The 24,669-nt window shown below is 50.1% G+C and overlaps 7 protein-coding genes and 1 non-coding gene across 8 annotated transcripts; 3 read left to right on the top strand and 5 right to left on the bottom strand.

Moving 5' to 3' along the window:
- Window positions 1-296: 296 nt before the first annotated feature.
- Window positions 297-2,201, bottom strand: KY384_004965 (uncharacterized protein; the record flags this gene model as incomplete). Its single annotated transcript, XM_044813467.1, has 3 exons — window positions 297-1,623; window positions 1,675-1,943; window positions 2,079-2,201. 3 exons carry the CDS (start codon window positions 2,199-2,201, stop codon window positions 297-299), a joined length of 1,719 nt encoding a protein of 572 aa, XP_044669745.1.
- Window positions 2,202-3,688: 1,487 nt separating this feature from the next.
- Window positions 3,689-6,350, top strand: KY384_004964 (uncharacterized protein; the record flags this gene model as incomplete). Its single annotated transcript, XM_044813466.1, has 2 exons — window positions 3,689-6,187; window positions 6,285-6,350. The coding sequence occupies 2 exons, from the start codon at window positions 3,689-3,691 to the stop codon at window positions 6,348-6,350; spliced, it is 2,565 nt and encodes an 854-aa protein (XP_044669744.1).
- Window positions 6,351-7,607: 1,257 nt separating this feature from the next.
- Window positions 7,608-9,022, bottom strand: KY384_004963 (uncharacterized protein; the record flags this gene model as incomplete). The annotated part of the gene is made up of 3 exons (XM_044813465.1): window positions 7,608-8,386; window positions 8,451-8,750; window positions 8,884-9,022. The coding sequence occupies 3 exons, from the start codon at window positions 9,020-9,022 to the stop codon at window positions 7,608-7,610; spliced, it is 1,218 nt and encodes a 405-aa protein (XP_044669743.1).
- Window positions 9,023-10,490: 1,468 nt separating this feature from the next.
- Window positions 10,491-12,581, bottom strand: KY384_004962 (uncharacterized protein; the record flags this gene model as incomplete). The annotated part of the gene is made up of 1 exon (XM_044813464.1): window positions 10,491-12,581. The coding sequence occupies one exon, from the start codon at window positions 12,579-12,581 to the stop codon at window positions 10,491-10,493; it is 2,091 nt and encodes a 696-aa protein (XP_044669742.1).
- Window positions 12,582-13,147: 566 nt separating this feature from the next.
- On the top strand, window positions 13,148-13,288 carry KY384_004961. The gene has a single exon. It is a non-coding gene; the product is annotated as a tRNA-Pro (tRNA).
- A 737-nt stretch (window positions 13,289-14,025) lies between these two features.
- On the bottom strand, window positions 14,026-16,649 carry KY384_004960 (uncharacterized protein; the record flags this gene model as incomplete). Its single annotated transcript, XM_044813463.1, has 2 exons — window positions 14,026-14,111; window positions 14,168-16,649. 2 exons carry the CDS (start codon window positions 16,647-16,649, stop codon window positions 14,026-14,028), a joined length of 2,568 nt encoding a protein of 855 aa, XP_044669741.1.
- Window positions 16,650-21,175: 4,526 nt separating this feature from the next.
- KY384_004959 (uncharacterized protein) lies at window positions 21,176-22,781 on the bottom strand (the record flags this gene model as incomplete). Its single annotated transcript, XM_044813462.1, has 2 exons — window positions 21,176-22,506; window positions 22,583-22,781. 2 exons carry the CDS (start codon window positions 22,779-22,781, stop codon window positions 21,176-21,178), a joined length of 1,530 nt encoding a protein of 509 aa, XP_044669740.1.
- A 478-nt stretch (window positions 22,782-23,259) lies between these two features.
- SPG1 (septum-promoting GTP-binding protein 1) lies at window positions 23,260-24,386 on the top strand (the record flags this gene model as incomplete). The annotated part of the gene is made up of 4 exons (XM_044813461.1): window positions 23,260-23,728; window positions 23,790-24,082; window positions 24,158-24,232; window positions 24,285-24,386. The coding sequence occupies 4 exons, from the start codon at window positions 23,260-23,262 to the stop codon at window positions 24,384-24,386; spliced, it is 939 nt and encodes a 312-aa protein (XP_044669739.1).
- Between the last annotated feature and the right edge of the window lie 283 nt (window positions 24,387-24,669).

Here is a 24,669-nt window from a genome sequence, read left to right as displayed (position 1 = left end):
AACCTAAACTAGCTCGTTACCTCAACGGAGCATATCTTAGCAGGCGGTCTTAGGAGAGGAACCGCGGAGTGCTTGATCGGGAAGACAAGAATTGTATAGCATATTGTATTATCGTGCTATATATAAGAACAAAAAGTGCACTTGCTTAACCCTATTCTGCTTCCTACTGGCGATAGATTATGCCTGCAGCAGCTACAAGGGCGCTTTCTCTGTGTGCACGACGGCGAACATGCCTTACTCAATAGCTGTACTCCTATCATCTGCCTGGAAAACGTACACTACATTCCGTTATAACCCTAGATATCGCTGCCAGCCATCTTCCAAACCTCAATATCTCGTACATCCTCCCAATTCCGCCTCGCCACCCGTCTCCTCCATTTACCGACGCCAGTCTTTCTCTCACAGCGCTCCCCGCGCTGCCAATGTTCTCCTTCGCCACTCGCTTCACTTTCCCCTCTTCCTTGTTCCGCGCACTCTTCTCGACCCGTCTCCCGCTGGTGGTCATCATCAACCTCATAGCAACCCCCCAGTTCGAACAGCAGATCTGCCGCCCCAAGATCAATCCACTGCAGATTCTGCCACTCGTTCCCCGCAGTGTCCGCTCCAATCATCTTCTCATGCAACCCTTTTGCATCAGCCTCCCTCATCTTTTCTACGAAACCACCACCCTCCCCCTCATCATCGTCGTCGGCAAGGAGCCTCAAAACCCTCAATTTCTGCAAAAACGGAATCAGAAGACGCATGTGTTTTAAGACGTCCATGTGGGCACCGACGGCTAGCTGTTCTAGCTTTGGACACGCACGAATGATCATGGTGAATTCGTCTGCATTAAGGCGGAATTGCGGGGGAAGGAGGAGGTGGCGAAGGGTGCGGCCGTGGGTGTGCACGATAGTGTCCAGATACTGTGATTTGAGCGCCTGGATTGAGGAGGTGGAGACATGATCATTGTTATCGGGAGGGGTAGATGTGCTGCTCGATGGCGGCGTTGGGCCGGATCCAGATGTGCTTGCAACTTTCCGGGATCGAGGTTCGGCAAGGTAGAGATACTGCAGTGGCGGGACACGAGCAAAAAAATTGCATGTTGCTTGATTGATGCCGTTCATGCGGATCATTTTCAATTTTGGCATTGACGCGCCGGGCAGTTCTGGCTGCCCTGAGTAGAAGACCGTGTTGCCGTTGTCGCGGCCACTCTCGGAGTTGAGGTAGGTGGCTTCTTCAATGGCGGACATGTCTAAGATAGTTCCACAGGATCCGCAATTGAAGGTGAAAAGATTGTGTAAGGCTATCGACTTCAATGGCATGGTGTAGCCAGCCGCTTCAACTTTGCCGAAGTAGGATGCCAAATGTACGCTGGGTTCACTAGCCTCTAGCATCCTGGGCGAGAAATGTAGTGTAAGATGGCAAAGTTTTTTGGAGCCAAGAAGGAGGAAGGATATATCATCTGCGTGACAGAGGGGATCAATGTTTGTGATCCTGAGTATTTGGAGATTTGGGATGGGTGGTATGACCGCAATAGGTCTTGGGTGCCGCTTCGTTGGAAATCTAACGGTAACGCTCTTCAATGTGTGCTTCTGCGGGAGTAATTGCCAAATTTGAGGCAACATCTTCACATTCAGATCCCAGCTATGTCCATTAATAACTAGGGTTGGAAGGCATGATTATGCAGCAACGTACATGAACTCTTCCAGGACAGGCATTTTCTCGATAGCGCATCTTACGAGGCTGCTCAATAGCATGCTCTCGTCTGGTATCCTGCGCGCTTTTGCATGATCCTCTGGCTCATGCTCCACAAATTCTCCACAGAGCTCAAATCTCTTGATATACGCGCCGACATTTCTTGACACTAGCACATTGAGGCCCGTAGAAAAGGGACATACGATTCCGCCTTCCGGCCGGCCACTCGATGTATCATAGCGGACATGATCGTAGGAGCGAAGGCGGACCTTGCGGTAAAGTTGGGGAAGAAGTATGTAGTGAAAGAGACGGCAGGTGCGACAGGCCCGAGAAAGGTCAGATGGATGTTGAAGCTGCTGTCGTAAATACAAGTCCTCTGCCTTCTCAAGTGAAGCATGTCATACATATGACAAGACGAAGGCGATCAGATTCAATGGTAATGGGAAGGGTGGTGCATTGTTGCGGAATGGGTTGGTGGACACGGCGCGGTCGAACATGTTGCTCGCCACGATACCTGGGTCGCCCATGATTCGAAATGAAGCCTAGGTTCCAACGACATAGAGCCCACGAAGAATCTTAGTAAGTAAAGATACCCTATTTAAACAAAGAAATAATAAGCAATTTCGCAACAGCAGAAGCTATGACAAAATATAAAATGTTCCACACTCGATGCCCGGCGCTCGGCGTTAGCCCACATAAGTATATCAACTTTATTTACAAACATACCATTGAGATTTTCCAAGCTCTGTTTGAGGGTATACAAGACATGATGCTACCTTCAGGCTATTCTCAGTCAAGAGATTTGACGTCAAGTCTTCCGGTGGAACCTAACCATTAAGAGCACGTCAATACTTCCCGAATAAGCTTGTGGAAGTCTATAGCTGTGAAACGCCATAGGTGCTGGACACACCTATCCAACCATCCAGAGAACTTCTTGATCCACTAGTAACTGCAAACCCATGTGTTAGGGGTGCTACAATCAATGCCGAAGCTCGATATTCATCAGGCTGCTATATGCTTCCTAAAACATGAGCTCACTGAATCCGACCGCGACGAATGGCAAGTCGCAAGTCGCAAGTCGCAAGCAAAAAGCTGGGCACACACACCATGTGTGGTTGTGCGATTGAAAGTGAACCAGGTCTACTGCTAAAGTTTGGAGCCCGAAGTCCAGGTATCAAGATGTTTAACGCCGTCAACGCGCGATAGAAACCAAGGTCTGCTCAAGGGAGGGGGAGTAATGATGGCTTTGTCCATCCTTCTAGTTATGGATCAACCTCTCCAGAGCTTTACGAAAGCCGATCAACTCTGCCTACAGCTTCGTGCGTCGACCTCCGCCGCCCCTCCGTCTCCCGTCGGTAGAAGGTCAAGGCTGTGCTCTGATCCAGAAAGTCTTGTTGATGTGCCTGTTCAACCAGAGTCAGCCTTAGGATGTCAGTCGACCTTCGAAGCTTCAACGTCCCAGAGTATTGCGACGCCTCCGATCGATGCTCAGTACTGTTGACGCTTGCGCTCCTCACCCAACACCTCCCATGCTGCCTGCTAGCTTTACCCGGATCTGTCAACAACGCTACCACGGATCGTGGCGCAAGTGGGTGGTGTGCTCTTCAGCCTGCCCTTGCACGGCGCGGTCTAGGTGTCTCGCTCAGATGTTGGATTGACGTCTCTTTCTGGCGAGACATCAATAGGCCTGAAACATTTACCCCTGAACCAAGGCCCAAAAAGCCGATCTTGTCGCTATGTCACTTTTGCGCCCTAATGAGCGTTCTTTCCGGACACATTGAAGCTTGGAGTAGGTTGACGGCTCATACCCTTACTCTTTCTGATGTCTTATCTATGAGGAAACTAGCATTCCTTCTTGTCACAGCGATGCTGTTGAAAAGGGCTGGGGTTGCAGCTCTACCTCTTTGAACGATGTATCTGTATACAGGAAAGCCAAGTGTGTAAGGGGTTTAGACTCCACAGAACGACTCGGACTCATGACCATAAGACGAAAGGGTCGAAAGATGGTTTTATGATGTACTATTCGAATATCACTTCCAATGCAACCATCAATCCATTACGTGGCCCGACAATAGACCTAGCACCAAGCCTACTAACCAACGAGACAGCCACAAAAACTGCGAAGGCGATAAGCGAGGCCAATATCAATCTACCGGCATCGTGTAAAGTCACGCAGCCCACTGCAACAAGCGCTTTGAATTCCACACTCTTTCCATACTATATTCCATACAACACACTACAGACTTGCGATATCTACGGACCTACCTGCCAGACAGGGAATATCACAGTCAAAGTTAGCATACATGGCTGTGTATCTGCCACCACAACGTTACCGTGCTCATCATATCTATCTTCTCAAGCCCAGTATCTCCATTCTTTCATACCAAACGTGCCTTCCAACGGGACTCTCCCCTGGGACTGGCAAAAGGGATATGGACGAAGCCCACAGTGTCGTTCGTATGAAAGGGCCCTGACGGAGAGCGTTCCGTTTACCCTGTCCGGCTGTCCAGCTGATAAAATCCTTGCGGACTGGGATCGAACAACAGCAGCTCCTATCCCACCGATGTATCCACCGGCACCCGACGATGACAGGCATACTTCGAGGTTTGAATGCTGTGGTAAATGCAACATACATGCCCCAATTCTAAAGGTATACTATTTCCCGGACCCAAATGCAGAGTCCTACTGCCGGAATAAGGGTCTCCGAGTCGGCTTTGCAGGGGATCCAGCGCAGTCAAATACTGTGCCAGATGTCTTAGTTTCTCCAGCTAATGGCACCGTTGCGGTAGGTATTGTCACTGCGCCGCCCATCACAACTGCAGTCATAGGCAGCGTTACCATGATCTCGCCATCTATCTATATCTCCTTTGGAGGGGAGCTTGCAGTAGGGGATCGCTGCGGTAGGGTCGGGCGTAACTATAGCAGCACACTTCTCGCCTTTGCACCTGAAGATGTCTCCACCTGGAGACTCCCCTCACTCACGGCTTCTAAGTCAGGTGGCAAGAATGTAGTACCAGGCCTGACTTCGCAAGCACCGCTTACCATCGCAGACCTCGAATGCCCATCTCTGGGGGTATCGCCGCGGAGCATTACCAGGTCTATAAGTAGCAATCAACGTAACTGGGAGTTCGTTTATGGCTCACCATACCACGCCCTTGTTGCGCAACTATCTCAGATATTGACGTTTGATCCAACGTGGAGCAGTATCTGTACAGCCGTGGATAGCATAGGGCCAGCAGAGCATGTGGGGCTCTTGGATCCAGCCAGAGTATTAAACGCCGCGGCGGTGCTGGCTGCACCGACACCAGCAACTGGATCGGGCAAGCCAGACCCGGTGGTAGCGCCTGTTCAGAAAGCTGAAGATGACAGGCCGCAATCTACGCAGCGGACTGGTGATCCAGGTGCGCAAAAGGTCGGAAGTAATCCGTTGAGTGGTGATGATTCCTCTGAGAAGGGGCTCGGTGACTCAAAGGGACGAAATGAGCAGCAAAAAGCCGGAGACTCGCCTTCGACGAACATGGGATCCGAAAGAGCACGATTGAAAGATGCTCAATTGAAAGAAAATGCAGATCCTGGACCAGCATGTGGATCTTCCTGTAATAATGAGCCCACGGAATCAAAAACATCGCCTCAACCTCAGGCTGCTACTCAAGTTGAATCGGGAGCCAATAGTGAAATAGACAACGGAGATGCCAATTCACGTGCTCGTTTCTCGAATTCATTCTTCAGGTTATCCAAAGTAAAGGATGGATCATTTGGGGCAGGAAATAGTGGGCAAAGTTCATCAGAGACAGGATCGTGGCCAGCTGCTCAAGATGTTCTAAACGGAAGTTTAGGCTCAGGCACGACTAACAATCCTTCTAGACAAGGGAGTGAGGAGGCAGAATTCTCTTCGTCCTTCGATACTAAATACCCATTCCTATCTGGCGCATTGAAGTCACTGCAGAACCAGCATACAGATGAGGCCAACGATAACAACTCAGATGAGGTAGGCAAAGCGGGTGATGACAGCTCCAAAAGCAATTATGAAAGTACTGGTGCGAGCGTCAATCACGACACCGACAACAAAGCCTATCCAATCGAGGCCAATGGTGCTCAGGGTTCTGTTTTGGCCGGCTCACATTTGGGCTCGTCTATCACTGATAGTAACCTGCATTCGACAAACGCTAGTAATGAAGGCGACGGCGATGAGATCCCAAATGCCACATTAGACAGAACATCAAATGCAGTTCCGTTCGAGCGAAGTGCAACAGCTACGAATATACCACCATCTTCTCTCTCCGACACCGAGCTCGGCTTCGGCCCCCTCATCAATTCCGCTCACACCAGTTCATTCCCTACCGACTCTTTCTCCCCCTATGTATCCGATTTCGAATCCCCTTCCTACCCTGCTGCCGACTCTACGCCTAGCGTGAAAAGGGGAGCCGATGACGGACCAGCAAAAAATGCCGACTTTGCAGAAACAGTACCAAGAGCAGGGACAAACGAATGGAAAGGAGTCGGACAGGAGACAGTGAGTGGGAAACTGACGGACTCACCTCGCCCTGTGGAAACGCGGACGGGTGGGGTCAATACGTCTTCTGGGGGTCAGAGCGGTGCAAATCAGCCAGATAGCACAGACGGGGGAGGCAGCGGGACGGCTTTCCAGAGCGGAGTTGGGAGGTGTGGAGGGTTAGGTTGGAGGCAGTGGTGGATAATTCGAGGTGGGGCAATGTGGTTGCTATTGAACTTTGTCATCATTTTATAACAGGAGTGCTAGAGGCTATCCAAATAGAACATGATAAACTTATTAGATTGAAAACAATTTAAAAAGCTGTCTATACATGATCTTGTGAGTGAGTATTTTTCTAAGTAGGGATATATCATAGTAAGTCTGATTAAGTATTGCAACTCATTCGATCGTTTCACAGTATCTATTGAAGCATAATAAACAGACAGTTGAAATGCTTTCAATCTAATGCTGGAATGATCTGGATTGTGTGATCCAGCCGTGTTCGGCCTCGTCAAGCTCTAGGATTGATTTCCCAATACAATCTTTTCCCAGAAAACTGTATTTTTTCTCCTGAGAGTGGCACGTACCAAGGCTCGCTCCGAATATCTTAAACAAACAGAGGATTCAGTCACGCTGAGAACGTCATTTGCGGATTATTCTCGCCTCAATGCGTTGTTCTTAACGAAGACACACCATATCGTTCTCATCTTCTCCAATTTTCAGATCCAATGAATTCGTCAAAATCAAAAATGCATCAAACACTAGACTGACATTTCCAAATTCAAGACTTGTTCAGAGAAGCCTTATTTAGATTCTTAACAAGATCTTCGAGTCAATGACGTTAGGAAAAGGGGCATCCTGCCAACCAGAGGGTTGCTAGTAGTATTTGGTGACCGTTTGTGGGACAAGGTTCACTTTGATGGCTTTATTTCGGTGAGAAGATTGATGTGAATTGACCACCGCAAAAATTGTAGGCAAGTTCAGGCGGATGGAAAAACATAAATTTGAAGACTGCTAGTTTTTGTTTTCGGGAACCAGTCCATGAGAAGGAGAGCTTCGACATTTCTAATTTTCAGTCTTTGCAAGGTCATGAAATCTCAACAAACCTGAAGGGATAGAGCCAATTTTGATGCTTCTTTGTGCATCGGCAACGAAGGAATTTAGGAAAGGGCATCGTGCCATGCGTGTATGTAATACGAGAAAAATGCTGCTTCGCAGGTACGATCAGGGTGAACAAATAGCCAGTGCTAGATTTCTTGGAAGAATTTTGAGAAGTACAGCTATTCTTCATCTTACCGTTGTTATGATCGGCATGGTTAGCAGGGTCACATTCGGACTCACATGTTCAGTGACCGTCTCAAGCAACAACCGTTGCCCACCCTTCAAGCATGCAAGCAAGCAAGCAAGCATTCAGATAAGCAATCAAGCAGCCCAGGTCCGCCTATCCCACCTTTGTCGCTGTCGTCTCGATCTTTGTATCACTCCCGCTCCTACTTCCACCAGAGAGTTCTCGCTCAATCGCGGCCGCCTTCTCGCTATCCAATTCTCCCCTCTCCAACAGCCTCGCTTTCCCATATGCCTTCCTCGTCTTCCAGGCCGGCGTCCCAATCCCCTTTATGCCATTCGGATCAGTAAACATGTCCTCAACTTCCTCCAGCGTCTTCCCGGCCGTCTCAGGAAACGCAAAGAACACATGCACCAACATGGCAGCATTGAATACTCCGAAAATGAGGTAGACCTTCCATTGAATATTCACAAACGCAGGAGGCACGAAGTAAGTCAGTGCAAAATTGAAGATCCAGTTCGAAGACGTGGTGAGCGCGACAGCCTTGCCACGCACGCGCAATGGGTATAACTCAGGTGGGTAGATCCAGGACACGGGACCCCACGAGGGCGCGTAGCATGCCACAAAGAGGTACGTGCATGCGATCACAGCTTTAGAGGGGGGACCGCTAAGTCGCCAGGATGCTTCGGGGACGTTGTCGACGCCCTTAGGCCCCGCGTAGGTGCCATATGAGGCCATTAGACCGGCGTTGGCGAACATCATGGTCATCATCCCGAGAGAGCCGAGCATGAGCGTGTTGCGGCGGCCCCAGCGGTCAATGTAGAGGAGCGCTGGCACGGTGAGGAAGACGTTGATTACGTATTGAATTGATGAGGAGACGAGAAGGTTAGACCCCTTGAGACCGGCCATGGCGAAGACGTAGACGATGTAAAGCACTAAGTAGTGTTAGCAGGAGGCAGAAAATGGGATTGTTTCATAAGATTGGGTCGTTGAACGTACTCATCACGTTCATGCCAGTAAGCTGAGACCAGATCTGCGTAAAGACGCCAATATGTGTCCGCCAGATCATGTTGGGCTTGAAGAGCTCGAGGAAAGTCACATCGCCATTTTGACGTTCAAATTGGCACATATCCTTGATCTCCTGCAACTCACGAGCTACAAAGGGGCTGTTCGGGTCGCGCTTGCCGTGAACGAGAGTCAAGACGTGATGACAGTCTTCCCATCTGTCCTGACGTGCCAGCCAACGGGGGATTCCGGTAAGACCAGCATGCCGAGGAAGAGACAAATGGCCGGGATCATCTGAAGACCCCATGGTAGACGGAATCCAGCGGTTCCATTAATATAGGATGAACCGTATGAGATGTAGAACATAATTAGGATTCCTGTAGGCCAATCAATGAGTGGTCACGACCAATGCTAGAGGAATGCTGACCCCACGTAATCGCCCATTGCTGACAGCCGACAAGCCTGCCTCGCTTTGAGGGAGGTGCAAGTTCAGCGATGTAGACAGGCACTTGGGCAGAGGCGATTCCAACGCAAAGACCGTTGATGAAACGTCCGACGACGAGCATGCCGATGTTCTGAGAAGCACACACGAGGATGGAGCCAATGATCCTGAGCAGGTTTGGTTAGTTGCCAAGTTGATCCCTGGCTGCGACATGAAATGTTCGAGCTCACCAGATGATACAAGAGATCTGAATTGACGTTTTGCGGCCGAAGCGATCGGAGAGAAAGCCGGAGAGCAAAGCGCCAACCCAAGAGCCTCCAGGCATTGCGGCAGAGATACCACCTTGAACGGAGGGCGTTGGGCCAGAGCATTCATCATGGCTGGTCCAAGGATCTCCTTGATTGAAATAGCACTTGTATTGCCAGGTACCGAGGATGGCACTTTGAGAGGAGATGTCGAAACCAAAGAGGCCGCCGCCAATGACCGCGACGGCGGCGATGATGTAGATGTTGCCTACCTCATACATTGTCGCGACACGTCAGTGGGATTGATGGGCACTCAGCAAGGAAGTAAATAATAAGAGGGGTCACGGCAGCCAAGCAGACAGCTTTGAAGGTGGGCGCCGACAGGGCGAGCCTTATATGCTTAGCCTACAGGAAAGTTACCCCTCCCCGAGTGCGACACGGAAAAGAAAGCGGTCGGAGGGGTATGTCAGGTATGGGCTACCGTTTTCTCGATGCAGCTTCAATCTGCGATGATTGGCGGGGCTGTGGCAACTGGCTTGCAGCGACGAGAAAGAAATGCCGGGAAGGGGAGCAGAGAAAGGCGGGACGGGGACGGTGTGGGTGACGCAGTGAAGGGGCCACAAGGGAGAGTCGTGGTGGGGCAAGTCCGCAGGTCATGCAGCAGTGCAAGACGATGCGCGGAGCTATCTTATTATTCGTTCATTCAATATTGTCGATTGACTCTGAAGAACTCCCTGAATTTAGGAGCTAGGAAGCGAAAATCTGGGGCCGCTGTTGGCGTCGCCCGAAATCGACAGGAAACAAGAACAAGACAAAGAAAATCGATATCAGTCATGTGCAGCACCTTTGCCTTCTCGGTGCGTGACCGTAGACCCAGAGTATCGAAGCAGTAGTGCTGACAGCTGCAATCAATCAGGTAAGAGCGTCTCATGGACCAAATAACAATAATAAAGGCAAGAGTTGTGAAAGGTACGGTATGATAGGCTAGCGGACCAGTTGCTTCTAAGGGCTTAGGGCCGACTTTAGGGGCAACCTTGACTCATGTTTGCAAGCTGCACCCTTCGTGCTGATGTCGTGGCCGTCGCAGTCGGTTGACTCGGCAAGAGAGAGCTTCATCAGATATACGCACCATGCGCTGACTTCGTATTCTTTATCCAACCTGTGCATGACAATTGCTTGTCGGCCTTTGTAAGGCGATGGGTCCACTTGTCAGAGTAAAGACTGCAGTCGGAGAGCAGTAAACGTACCAGTGCATGCTTTTCCTTCTGAAGGAATATCTAGCAATGCCCAGGCTGAGGACCACCACGCTGCGTGAGATGTCCTGTCCATCCAAGTCCCAACAGTGTATCAGATCAACTCCCAGGCAGCTAACCCTCCAAATCCCATCCCCTTCCGGCCTTTCGCCTGCCGATATTCTTCCACGCTCAGACCACGTCCCGTCTGACCGTTGACAGTATCCACTGTGTATACGCTGACGGTCTGGCCCACACAGCCCAGTCGTCTTGCTTCTACATCACACCACCAGACATGACCGTTCGTCTCGAAGGGAACAAAGTCCTTTTCCCGGCCGTCTACTCCTCCAATCGCAAGGATGAAGACGAATGCTTTCCCCTTGCCGTTGCGGACCGGGTCCCAGTGCTGACAGATCTTTGCAAATTGGAACCTCACCGTGGGACCTGGGTGCGCGGACGGCGAAATGGACACTCGTAGATTCCGAGGAAGAAAGCTGGCCTCGCTTATACCCTCAGACTCGGCGACCCCGGAGTATACTCGTAATGGCTCAGCGCCACCTAGAGGCCCAAGAAAATATTCTTGCCACGTTGGTGGCATCCTTCCATCCGCTTCGACGAAGAAGTGCCCTCGATTTTCTGGGTAATGGCGAAGACCAAACTCATGATTCGGCATGGTGAACATGCGCGGCGAAAAGTGCTTGTTGTAAGGCTGTCCTTTGCCACTGACATTTCCTGCCCCCCAACACGCGTCTATCAGCTTCCAGTATCCACCATCGATCTTCACGGCATTCCAAGCATGGCCGGAAGGGTCTTCAGGAGGTATAGGAGATCCCTGCGGAATGGAGGCAAAGCCAAAGCCTTTCCCATGCCCTCCGACAACGATGCTTTGCAGCCCAATCTTACTAGCTATAGCAGTGAAGAGACCTGCATAGCCCTCACAGACTGCAAGACCGGATTGAAGCGTTGAAGCAGGAGTTGAGGGTTGGACAGTACCATTGAAGAACGAGACCGTGTCGTAGGAGATGTTGTGGTGGAGCCAAGTGAAGATTGCTCGCGCTTTGTCCGTGGGCGAAGGGAAAGGACTTGTCAGTTGGTGGGCTAGCCAATCTAAGGAAGGGACCTGCACGCGTGGGAATTTGGCTGCATGAGTATCTACAGCCGAAAAGTCTCGGCATAACAAACAGGGCGAATTTGCAGCGGAAAGCGACTGTGGCACAACCCCGGCCGAATGTGTCTTAGGTTTTGAGGCAGTGATCTTGGACAGGTCTGGTCGAGAATCCGTAGGAATTGGCGGTGGTGTGCTATCGGGCAACGTGTGGGATGAATCCGTCTCATGTTGGTCTAACCCATCTGTCCGACTCGGACGTCGTTCCTTACTCAGACCATATGAAAGGGCCGACCTCGACGGTTTCGGGGGCGCCTTGTCTGCAGGTGGTGGTAGCTTTCTTGCTGGGGACGTCTGCACTTCTGGCCTCGAAGGTCTTCGGGGCGGCAGAGCTGGTGTTGTATCAGGTGGTACTACATCTTCTGTAGCCATGGTAGGGTAAGCCTTGGTGCTCTGCATTGAAGATGGTTTCGTCCCCGTCGGTTTGAGCCCGTATGCCGGCCTTGATCTTTCGCGTTCGGGAGAGTTCGCGTCACTTTGGTCCTTATTGCGCTTGGGTGGGAGGACTGGTAGTATTGCTTCGTTTAGAGGAGGTGCTTTGATTCTGCCACTGTCTGTGGAGGTCCGTGATGCCAATGTTAGGGCAGTGCCATTTGATGCCCCTGATACCGAAGAAAGCGAGGAAATGGTGGATGAGATGGACTCATTAGATGCCCTTCTGTTCCATTGATTTGACGGTTTTCGGGGCGGTAGTGCGGGTGTAGGTAAAGCGGATGGTGTTCTAGGCGGTAGACGGGGTGGGGCGGTAGGTTTATCGGTCTTTGGCCCATCCTGACCAGTCCTTCTGACATTTGAGGGAGGAGGGAGCACTCCATCTCGTTTCGGTCCGTTTGGCTCGTTGCCGATACCAATAGCTGCAGATCGACCACTTATGGGTACGCTTGTAGTTTGACTCCTCTGCTCCAAAGCGGACCTCACTGGTATGCTATGCTCGACGGGCTTCGCGGTGACCGGCGCTCGACCTAAGTGTGTTGTTGTACCGGCAATTTGAAAGGCATTTATGCGGTCCCGGATTGACAACGTTTGCGCCTCTTCAGCCATGGGTTACCGGGGGTATCTACAATGATTGCAACGATTGCGGGCCAATGTATGGTAGGTCTGAATCATGAGGGCAATATTGGTAAATAGGCCAGCTTTGGAAACGTGGTTGCAACAAGCGTATGAATACGGCTGTGCACGTGGGGCCCGCATCAGCCCTCGTCGTAAGACGCGACATCGCTCGTAGAGCCAACAACGCTCCAATCACAGGCAAAGGGTGCACAACTTCCGTGCGTCAAGATGTCTGTATTGGTCGTGATGTGGCTCAAGAGTGACGACTAATGCGAGCGTCGAGCCTTTTAAGGCTACTGAACAATGGGGAAATGATCTAGACCGTGGCCTTCCCCAACTACTGCTTCGTGATCTCAGGTACATTCGAACGGACTACGAGAGCGTAGTAATCATCATTCGTCCGGCGCGTGAATGTATAGTCCTAATTGAAAATAATACAGTATGATGCATCTTAGGCAATGTCAGTGTTCCACCACAGGACAGCGACTAACGAGGACAAATTAACAGTCTCTAAGGGAAAAAAAGTAAATAGCTTAAAATGACGGACCTATCTTTATGGTTCTGTGGTCTAGTGTTCGTCTTTCCGCTCTCTCCATATCTCGTTTCCCTTGCTAATCATTTCCTAGGGTATGATTCTCGCTTAGGGACAACCTAAGTATATTTGCGAGAGGCCCCGTGTTCGAGTCACGGCAGAAGTAAGTAATATTTTCGGAGTAAAAGTTCGAGTGACATGTTTCGTGTCTCCGGCTCTCTATTTATAAAAACATTGCTGACTCTGATTTGATGAAGCCCATTAGTCTCTTCAGACTTTCTTTTTCTAGTTTTAGATGTCTATAGAGTAGTCTATGATTTATACAATATTTCCCGTTCGCGGGTCCGGTCGGAACGGGTTGGGAATGTGCGTGGGTCTTGGCATCTTCTCATCTATCGTATACAGAAGCGTTGTATAGTAAGCACATCAGGTTGACATGTATGGGATATGTGTAATGCCTTGTCCAAGATCAATATACATTTTTGTTGAGTAGCAGCTACCTTTCTAGCTACGCAAAATCATCAACCGATTATCCACATAGCACACATTATCCTATAGCCCTATAATAAGATCAATCATGAACTATGCAAAAGCTTTTCCTACGATTCCCTGATCACATGCACATGCCGCCCTCATAAATCATTACGTCTTCCTTCACACACAAATGACATGAATTTTGTACAATGGGGCAGCCTCTGCTACTGGCTTGCTGTTAAATCTCAAAATTTTTGTACACGAAGTGAAATTGTCACCTTAGGTTGGTGACTGAATACATATGCTCTTCGGAGACTCTTGTATATAGCTTCAGGTCGGAATAGCGAACGTGAACATTCGAATATTTGAATTCAGGTAGCGTGAGACATATGTCGGAGGTATTGGTGGTGTTGTCCTATTCATTCGTAATCATGCAAGTACATTCAAAGACATTTCTGTTTTCGTCTTGATGTGAGTGGCCTGGGTTCTCAAGGCAAGACTCATCTCATGGCAGACTGTGACTGATGTAAGCATAGATCATTTGACGTGGTTTTGGCGAGAAGAGACAAACCTGGCCACACAGCTTCCCTCTCGAACATGCGGGCGTGCATGGATAGTATCTTGCTGCCATAGCCGCAATTTTCTAATTCAATTATGCTGTCGTTCGTCATGTTTGGGTTCGCGATCATGCTGATACCGCTGCTTAATTTAGCGTTTGCGTTATCGATGATTTCTTTGACTTTTTCTAGGAGCTTGCAATCATCATCCTCGAGAAACATGCAGGCCGGTGCTTGGCTGAGATCAATGACATCCCTACCAAGAATTCCTATATACCGACCGACTCTCTGCTGGACAGTAGATATCCATTCTGCAAGGATTTGAGCGCAGTCAAATGCACAGAGCGCAGAATGCAGCGGGAGCTCTCTGGAGTTGTAATCGGCAAATGTAACGTTCAGGCGGTCAGACATCATCAGCGAATTTGCGGCGCAGTATGCGGCCTTCCGGAGATGCCGCTCACGTCGAGAGCATTTTGCAGAACACTGGCTGAGGGTGGTCTCCGGCATCGCAGACGGAGCCCCGCTTTGCATTTTTATGTAAGTCAACTCATTCGACATAGCCGAGCTAGTCTTTTCACTGTTTCGTGGACTAGAAGCGGGCGAATGTTCGCCATGCTCAACTATCTCCGGACCATTGGCCAGCTCCTCAGCCATTGCATCCCAATTGCGCTGGAAGAACAGATCCTTGGTCCTACCGAGATTGACGAAAAGTCGAACATAAGCCAGGTCTAGCAATGGAATGCAATCAGCCGACATCGACGTTGCACCGAAGGGATTAGGCCTCTCTAGACTGTGGTCACTGTTACTCGACCATGCAGCTTGCCAAGCTCGCAAAGCTGGTTCCATGTGCGCGTGCAGCTTCTCTGTATCTCGTGGCGTCCAGGGCCGTCCGGCATGATGTTGCCTCGTTTCCCAAATATAATTGTGCAATGCATTGATGAGGATGAGACATCCAAACGTGCTTGGCCTGAGCTCTTCTTCTGGCAGGCTCTCTGGTTGTATGTTCATATCGAATGAATGAGACATGCGACGTTGTTTCTGTTGCTTGCGCTGGCTGGCACTGAGAAGGAAGCGGAGAGCGCCTGCAAATGATGTTTCCTTTTGGGATGCCACCGCAGACCCACCGAAAGACCGCCAGGTCTCTGCAGAGTCCGCGGACCATAAACGCTCGTCGCATGGTAAGTCGAGTAGAATCTCAGAGTTCATCAATGCTGGCGCACTGTTGTAGGCCGAGACTAGTAAGCTTGAGAAAGTAAATATCGCATAAAGGGTCCGCTTTCTCTCCTCGATGACCTTCCACAGATGCCACTCTTTCTCCAACTCCAATGCCGGATGTGATATGTAGCCGCTCCATGCGGCAGGGTCATCATTATTCAATTGCAAGTCCGTTTGCTTCAGCTGAAATTCCGGAGACCTTGTTATATCCGCTTCTGTAGGCCTCACGAGATCTGCACCACGAGCTAGACTTATCAATGAAGCGCACTGAGTATTCGCAATACTTGCGGATTTCTTATCGCCGCTATTATGACCGTATATTACGTTCAATAGCATCGCTTGAACAAGCCACAAGGGAGTATTTTGTGAGTTCATTTCAACACCATTGCTGCCAATGCAGCTGGCGTTTTGGGAGTCTGCCCTTGAGCGCTCTTGTAGATAGAGCTGAATCATGTGCTTCGACATTTCAGAAAGATCTTTGGATGGTGCAAAGTCATATTCGTATAATGCTCCGATGCTCGCCATTGCCAGGACTAGAGAGCCTGCGCCGCCGAGAACGTTGCTTTGCTCAAATGCTTGATGTCCGCTTGACGACAGGTCGCTCGTGAAAGCAGGTGCATCGAAGGCTAATGTAGCAACATGAAGAAAAGGTAGGTGGGGATGGAAATATCGTATGTAAGCCGCCACATACCTTTGGAGGTCTTGAGTACTTGGGAATGTTTTGCCTGCAAGGAAATCGGATGCCGTGGAATGGTTTGGGGGGAAAGTTGTTCTCATAAAGCCATGACCTTGGACGAGTGGCTCGGACAGGCTGTTGATGAGAGCTTGCCGAGTGGCGTCGGAGATGGAGTCCGTGGACATGGAGGTGACAGAGCTGTGACAATTGCTGCTACTGATGGAAGCTGCGGAGTTACTGGGTGTTTCAGGCTTGACTGGATTGTCAGACATGAGAAATGGATTGACGTCGAACATTTGACTTGGGGTTTCAGGAGGAAACGGCGGGGACGTAGAGAAGTATGGGTCCGTGTTTGCTGCCTGAACACTTGTGGTTTTGGGTGAAGGCGCCCCAACCATTGGTAAATCCATGAAAGGCTGTTGGGAAGCGCCAGAAGAAAATCCATTTCGTAGTGGTGCTTGGGCCAAAGATGGTTGGTGCCATTCCGAAGGCGTAGAAACATTACCTTGCCCTTCAAATATCACATCGTTCAACGTTTCCGGACTCCCTGAGTCAACTACTGATGGCGAAGAATTATCGATTGCATTTTCATCCTGGAAGGACATTTGATGGTCAAAGTTGTGCAACCAGTTACCACCATTTTCGACATCCAAGGAGCTATGGCCATGCAACCCCCCGGAAAGGCTGGATGCAGCGGAGATAAGGGGCTATCATATCCCACATTCAGTGGAGAGCTAGAAAAATGGAGATGAGCGGGATTAATTGTAGAGCCATGGCCAAACAGCAAGCTTTCACGAGACATGTCGTTGGCGAAGTGCCCACGTGGAGGGGCCGTGTGGAGGCCAGGATTTATGCCTACAAAGTGGGTTTTCGTCTCTAGCTTTGGCAGGACGTGCATATTCCCGTGTTGGCCTGAAGATGAAGACATTCCCCGATAGTGGTAATTTCCAACCCCAGGAAGACCGTTTATATGTGCGTGGCTAAACCCAAGATTTGTGTTTGGTTGGTGATGTGGGGAATTGACTGCTGCAATCATTCCGAGAGTGGAGGTATCCACATGGCTTATGGTATTGGCTCTCGGACGCATTGAATTATTGGTGATTCCGGACGGATTGCTTGCCATTGAGTTCTTGCGCACCCTTGTGGAGCCACTGACTGTAGTGCTACTAGTGCTCTCCCGCCGCCGAGATCTGGAGGATGGTGGCGCGGTCATATGCAACTTTTGCTGATGTCTCAACAACAGATCCCGACGGGCAAAGCATCGCGTGCATTCGTTGCACGCGAACGGTTTCTCCTTAGTATGGGACCTCTCATGTCTTTTCAGGTGCTCCAAGCGGGCAAATGCTCTTGTACATGTGGTACAGATATGTGGCCGTGGTTTGTCGGTCTTGGGGGGAGGAATATTGGGATTGACATCTTGAGCTTGCCCGATAGGCCTTGCATGTAATCGACCTTGAGTGTTTGCGTCAGTAATTCTACTGTAAACTTCATTTCAGGTTCAAAGATCCTTGTTCACCTTGGTGTGATAGGTCTCCTGTCCCATTCTGGAGTGGCTCAGTTGCCGTCCTAGGGGATGTGCCTTCATCCCCTTTTGAGTATGCCATGATTCTTGGATCGAAAATCCTGTGATTTGAGAGTGAGGCCCGTATTTGAGCGCATATGCCGGCTTGCCACACTTTGTGTAGAGAGGCTTAATGGGAAAGTATGTAAACGGTCGAGATTTTCGAATATATACAGCGGATCGCCAATTGCCTTCGGGGATCGTCTAGCTCTTGAAGCCAGTGTGACACATTTCCTCAAAGAGCAGAACAAGGAAGCGACAGGGAGCCAAAATGATTCTAAGCTAGCCAGCTATCTCCACGGATTGAATTGTCCTTGGTGGAAGCCAATATCCTAAATTGTACAAGAAGTTGAAAGTATTTACAAACGTCATGTGGGGGCAGGTCCGGCCCGCAAGGTATCCTGTCTCTATGGCCAAGTCTCTGTATGTTGTTGCAAAGAGATCGTACGAGGCGTCTCTCAAGCGGGGGTAGGAAGAAAGGGCAGCTTGAGGCGGTAGGGGGCAAGCGTCGTCAATAAGGTTGCTTGGAGGGTACAGTCCGTAATGATAAGACCGATCGCCTTTGCGACTTTCCGTCTGCTAGGGAGTTTCACAATGGCGTAGATAATCCGTAGAGTCTCGTAGTAAACAGTCTCGAGCAAGCAGTGGTCGAAACGAGAGCTTCGCGTTGGAAAGCGTGTATAGCCGGCGAGCTGGTCAGGCGGTCACGCACTGCCTTCAGCTGTAAGCATATTGAACAACTGCTATCGACTGACTCCTGCTTACACAATGTGTATATGGGATGGAAGAGACCACTGAGGGTCTCGACAACGGGAATTGTACGTCACTTGCAGCGGGTCTTTTACCGCTGCTCAATGATTGGAGAAAGGAGACAGACAACCCGGGACTGCAAATGGAAAGGACCGACCATTCGTCATGCGCTTCTGGCAGTGACTGAAAAGCTACACACATCAATTATCGGGGTGTGGGAATTCGATGTTTTAGAGGTAAAATACTCAAGAACGAGCCACGTACCTCCTGATAGTTACAACAAGAGGGCCTAATAAGACAAAGCTTCAGGCAATAATTCATCGTGATGGCAAGAAGCGCCGAACAGAAAGCCGCTGCAAGCATAGGCTCTTCGCCGGTAAAGTTCATTGGATTGCAGGGCGAAGTGGACAAGGGCACCTGGAGTCGAAACGCTTGCACGGATGCAGCAGCACTTCTCTTCATCTCTCCTAGAAGGTTTGAGCATGGGTCTCCAACCTTCGCCGACGATCCTGGTGGATACTGGATAGCGGCATAGCTTGGCTGCACAGCATGGGCGACTCTTAAGTCTCTTAGGGTAGCCGACTAGCTCAAGACTTTGGTCGACATCGAACTTCGAAGGCGGCTAGGTAAAAGCAGCGGCAGACGCTTTGCTTCCTCAGACCAGGCCAGACGACCACGGGACTTGCTTCGGTGCGCAAAAACAAGCTGCCCACTACTACTCCTAGTTCATCTACACTCGACGAGTCGACGGGGGGCAAAAGATCAGGATCATCTCCAGACGCTTCTGATCGGCAATTCTGCTTGAACCTTACTGGATTCGCCACTACAGAGCCTATCACATGACTTCGGGCTCGAGAAGTCTGGCCTGCACCAATTCATCAGGCTCATGGACCAGGACTGCCAGCTACGACGGTGTGGTCAGGCTCCAAGTAACGACCGTGATGTACCAGCTCTCGAGAGAATCCCCTGCGGCTTACCTCTTCGGGGGCAAACACCTTGCTGCTTGATGCACCTGTCGCTTGCGGCCTGCCTAACTTAATGTGTCTCAAATCTGGGGTCTAGCGCCGGTCGAGTTGACAATTATGTGTCTCGCAGCCGGCAATAGTAGACGTTATCCGAAGTGGATGGTCTGGTGTCGGCTCGCCTACCTACCGTGATGAATAGCCCAATGCTTACGTCCCTATGTACAGGAAATCCTCAATGGAGTTACGAAGCTGGAGCGTATCTCGCTCCTGGAACATGATGCCTTCCTCGGCCCTCCCGCCACAGCGCCCCATGGTATCCAATAAAGAGCCCAATAATGTCACACCGGCCCGATGGTCACGATCCTACCTCAGCTTGGATCCAAGCATCCTCAGCTTACAGGTGTCGCCGTCCTTGCACATGACTCTATGACCGTGACTCGGACCAGGGCCTTGCCAGCTTAATTCCCGTTCGGAAATTCTCCTAGCTCAAGAAGCCTCCCGCCAGACTAAATCTAGGTTGCGCGATGGCGCTGAATCCGTTGGTTTGATAGGAATTGCAAGGAATAATGGCCCACCTAGGCCAAGGCACGTACTTCACGAACTGCACATAAGTGCACCTGATGGGACGAAGCCAACGCGGTTACTAGCGGGAGATGGAAGCAAATCGACTGATATACCTCTCTGCCTATCTGGTCGAGACAGCCCTATTGGTCGTAGAAAAGTCCGTGCAATAGTAGCAATCGTATCAATCTCCCGATGACAGAATTATTGACCTTGTAACTTCGAGAGCGGCCACGACAATAAAACGACATGCATGCTCTGCTGCAATAATACGCCCAGTAAACGGGCCTCCACACCTGTCTTACTGAATCTCGGAAAAGCATCCCGGATCAGCGACGACCTGCATGGCGCCGTTCACAGATCTTCAAGGGACCGTTGCAGGTGTCCAGCCACCTGATCGACCCCTTAAGTTCTGGGTTTATTTGCGCTCCAAGGCATTCGGCCTCCTGCTCCAGCACAACCCCACGATATCTGAGTTGCGCTGTTCTTCTCTGCAACAATATGCAGCCACCGCAGCCATTACATGCAACGCACAGTCAAGCGATGCAGTGAGCCCACCACCCAAGACCGAGACCCTGCCCCACCTGCCCGCACAAGGTACGTAGCGGCTTACCTCGGAGCGGCGAAACCGCAGTATCCGAATCAGCCTTGAATACTCGCCTTGCCTTGCTCCCACTTGACGAGGCGTAGCAAAGTGGCAAATCAAAGCAGGCAAAATCATCGAGGCAACAGTCACCGACAGCGCCTTAGTCTAGGCCAATAGTCCTCACGCCACCGTTTGGAATGCAGAGCAGTAGATCCTGCGACTAGGACACATCCTCAGGCAGACAGAAGCAGGACCATCGGATAGTGTCTACGACTTTTTCGTGCCCTCCTGTGAGGAATAACCCTGAACCACTCAGATTTGTGCACGCTGAAAATCTTTCAATGTTCATCGTCATCGTCATGATGTGCCTGCATTGGTACTCAGCAGATTATTCCCGCGCTTATTGCAACCTGTCGCCAGCATGAGTCTGCATGTGGGAACAGGACGTTCATTGGATCGTGCCAGTACTCGAACGCGCATGCTATAATGCATTCGACTTCCAGATCAAACCACACAAATGGCTGGAAGCGGCTTTAACAGCAGCCACGCGGTCTGTAGAAGGACCGTTGCTTTTCTAGTCTTCTAAACAACCCGACATGAACATAAGCCAGCATGATCTTGCTTTCCTTCAATGTGCCTTTCTCGTACCTTGCGAAGAGACCCTGCCTTTCATAGACTGATTGACTTGAACACGCTGCAGCCAACAAATTAGTACAAATGTTCCCATTCCCCTTTCCAGTCAGCTACATACCTTAGCTGTCCCCCATTAGCCCCAGCCCCTGTCCCCACGACCAACCCCGGAATCTGCGGATGCCAATGCCCCTCCTTCACGTTCTCCAAGTAATGCAAGAACAACAACTGCGGCGGCACTCCCTCCGCAGCCGCGCTCCCCCTAGCTTCCTCATCATCTAATTCCACCCCGAGATCCCAAAGCGTCATCGTATTATCCCCCGCAGTCACACACACCACAGAATCGTCCGTAGGATGCCACTCAATGCTCGTAATCTGCTCCTTATGGAAATCGTACTTCGCGACAGGGGTGGAGGAGATACTACTCCCGCTTCTGCCCCCCGAGGAGGATTTCCAAGATCGAAGGTCCCAGACGGCCCATACCCCATCATCGGCGCCTGAGGCGAGGAGATAGTCCCGCTTTTTATTCCAGCTTAAGACGTTGACGTCTGTATCACTGACTTTCACTGTAAGTGCAGGTTTGCGGGATTTCGAACGGATATCCCAGACGCGAATTGTGCCGTCGCTGCTAGCGGACGCAAAAACGTTGGTCTCGCTTGGGCTCCATTGAATGTCCTCTACGCTGCTCTCGTGGCCTGTGAATGGCCGGGTGTCAGACGTCCATTTCATAGGGGAGCTGGCGTCCGTGGCGGAGTGGAGGAAGATCTTGCCATCGTTGTCGCCGCTGAGCAGTTTGCCGGCTGGGTGATTGGGAGACCAAGCAAGCGCGTAGCCTTCTGTTCGATGTGTTTTTGAAGTAGCAATAGGACGGGAATGTTGCGGGGTGATTGTCATGCCAGGTCGGTCGAAGGACTGGAGGTGGGGCGTGATGTCGTGAATGAGGAGTTCGGCGGACTCAGTCATTGTGGCTGTAAGCGTGGTGGGAGGTGTGGAGGAGTTGGTTTGGAGAAATTGATGGGCACAGATACGATTTGTGGTAGAGTTCATGGGGATCGATTTGGTTTCGAGGATGGGCTCCGTTGTCTCTTCATCTGATTCATCGTCGTCCGAATCCGAATCATCTTTCTTTTCTGTTCGACTTAACCCACTAAGTTTCATGACCATCAGCTCATTGTCTCTTGATCGATACGATTCTGCTTGCGTTCCTGCTACAGCATAGATCGTGGCAGGATACGTCTTCCTATTGTCGCCCAACGAGTCCGGTAGTAGGTCGAAGGAGAGGCATGGCCAGGTGGTGCTCAAGCCGTGCAAGAGGTCGTAAGCAGAGCTATCAGGTGCTAGGGACTCTCCGTTCTGTAGCTGATCCCGCCCTGGTATAAAAGGTCGCTTGTCGATATCCATCGCATTGCCTTCGAACCATTAGCACGATGGGCCGCCAGTCGTCTGATTGTGAATCGCACCATGCTTAGGGCGCAATCCACATACCCTTCTCTTCTATTTCTCGTTCTTGATCAGGGCGACCGTCTACGCCAGCTTCCATGATCTCATCTTCGCTCTCATATTCATCCTCGAATTCATCTTCGAAATTCTCAATAACATTCCCTTCCTGCAACTGTTGAGGTCGTTCGCCACTTTTGAGAGAGACCCCTCCATCTACCTCATCCTCTGCAAGTCTCTTGGTCATACTTCACAGGTTTGATGGAAGGATTGATCTCAATGTGTGCGTTGCGAAAGGAAAACAAAGTCATTGTGCGGCTCAAAACTCTTCTTCCACTTCAGCCCTGCACGCTAAACCTCAAATTGTTTACCGACGTCTCTCGAACTTCAAAACAACCTTGATTGGACGCCATTATAGCTTTAGACGCTTCATCGAAGATTTTAAATCGGCGATTGCCACGTTACATATCCACCTTGGTGCTTTTGACGATCTTCAAATCCGAAAGGACGCCTCAATCGCGTGAAGTTGTGCCTAGAGCCGTCTGAACTGCCCCTCCAAAGTCTACGCCCATTCTACTCTCAACAGCTGCCTCGAGGACCAGAAATCCGGGAATTCTCGCACTGATTACACTATTTCATGTTAGTCAGCGATCGAAGCGGCTAGATCTCCTACTCAAAGAGCACGCTACACAATATCAGGTTCAATCTTTAGCTTGAATACGACCATGGACCCTCATTACCATCAAGGCGGAATGGACAATCAGGGCAGAGCCAACGAGGATGAGGCAATGGGAGGGGTAGAAGAAACTAGTACACCACCAATTGGTGGCTACAACAACTTTCAAGACTCACCACGAAGGCCTTCAGCCCCCTCCGAAAACTATCCGCCAAATGGCTCTTTCTCTCCTGGCATGGACTCCGATCCAAATTCGCGGTATCCATCAAACAGTTCTCAATACCAGCAACCACCGCAATACTCGAATTCAAGACCGGGCTCTGGGCTGTCAGGAGGATACGGGCATTCAGCATACCAGGATCAGAATCAGAATCAAAGAGCATCGCATCAGGATCAGAGGACGCAGAATAACGTTGTGATTAAAGTGGGCATGGTTGGAGACGCGCAAATTGGCAAGACAAGTTTGATGGTGAAATACGTGGAAGGAAGCTGGGATGAGGATTACATACAAACACTGGGTATGCAGTTTCCGCTTGACATGTACTTTCTGTATCTTTCTGACCGAACTTTGTTCTACAGGCGTCAATTTCATGGAAAAGACAATATCGATCCGCAACACTGAGATAACATTCTCTATATGGGATCTTGGTGGTCAAAGGGAATTTGTCAACATGCTACCTTTAGTCTGTAACGACGCAGTCGCCATACTCTTCATGTTCGATCTCACACGGAAAAGTACGCTCAATTCGATCAAGGAATGGTACAGGCAAGGAAGAGGTTTTAACAAGACCGCTATTCCATTCTTGATTGGTACGAAATACGATCACTTCATAAATTTTTCGAAGGAGGAGCAAGAAGAGATATCGACTCAGGTAAGCCCATCACTAAGTTCTTGATATTTCATAAGTTTTCAATGGAGCTTGCAGCAACTGCTTACCCTTCATCAGGCACGTCGTTTTGCCAAGGCTATGCGTGCCAGCCTCATCTTCAGTAGCACAAGCCACAGTATCAATGTCCAAAAGGTGGGTCCTACCTCCAACTATTGGCACAAACCACTGACAACCGCCTTGAAAGATCTTCAAAATCGTCCTCTCCAAAGCATTTGATCTCAAGTGCACCATTCCAGAAATTGAAAATACAGGCGAGCCACTGCTTTTATATCAAGCTGTTGCGTGAAGCTCCTGTGACTATGAGCCCATATACAATGTTGTCGACAAACATGTCTTCCGTACCGTGATTTTCTCAAGCAAGCGCTGGGCGTTGGCGGTGTCAGAAATCATGTCCATCAAAATTGTTTCGCAAAATCTCGATGATTGTGAATGTGTGTATGCTATGAAGCAAATGAGAATCATGATCATCGGATGAAATAGATAAGACCTCAATCTGAAAGCTCCTCTTGACGACATTTGAATTCAAGAAGCACCATCGACTTACCTATAATTCATACAGTCGTCCTTGT

Source organism: Bacidia gigantensis (genome assembly GCF_019456465.1).
Source record: "Bacidia gigantensis strain McMullin 20006 chromosome Unknown contig_244, whole genome shotgun sequence".
Taxonomy (NCBI): Eukaryota; Fungi; Ascomycota; class Lecanoromycetes; order Lecanorales; family Ramalinaceae; genus Bacidia; species Bacidia gigantensis.
The sequence above is the reverse complement of the archived record's forward strand: the minus strand, read 5'-3'. Positions and strand labels throughout refer to the sequence as shown.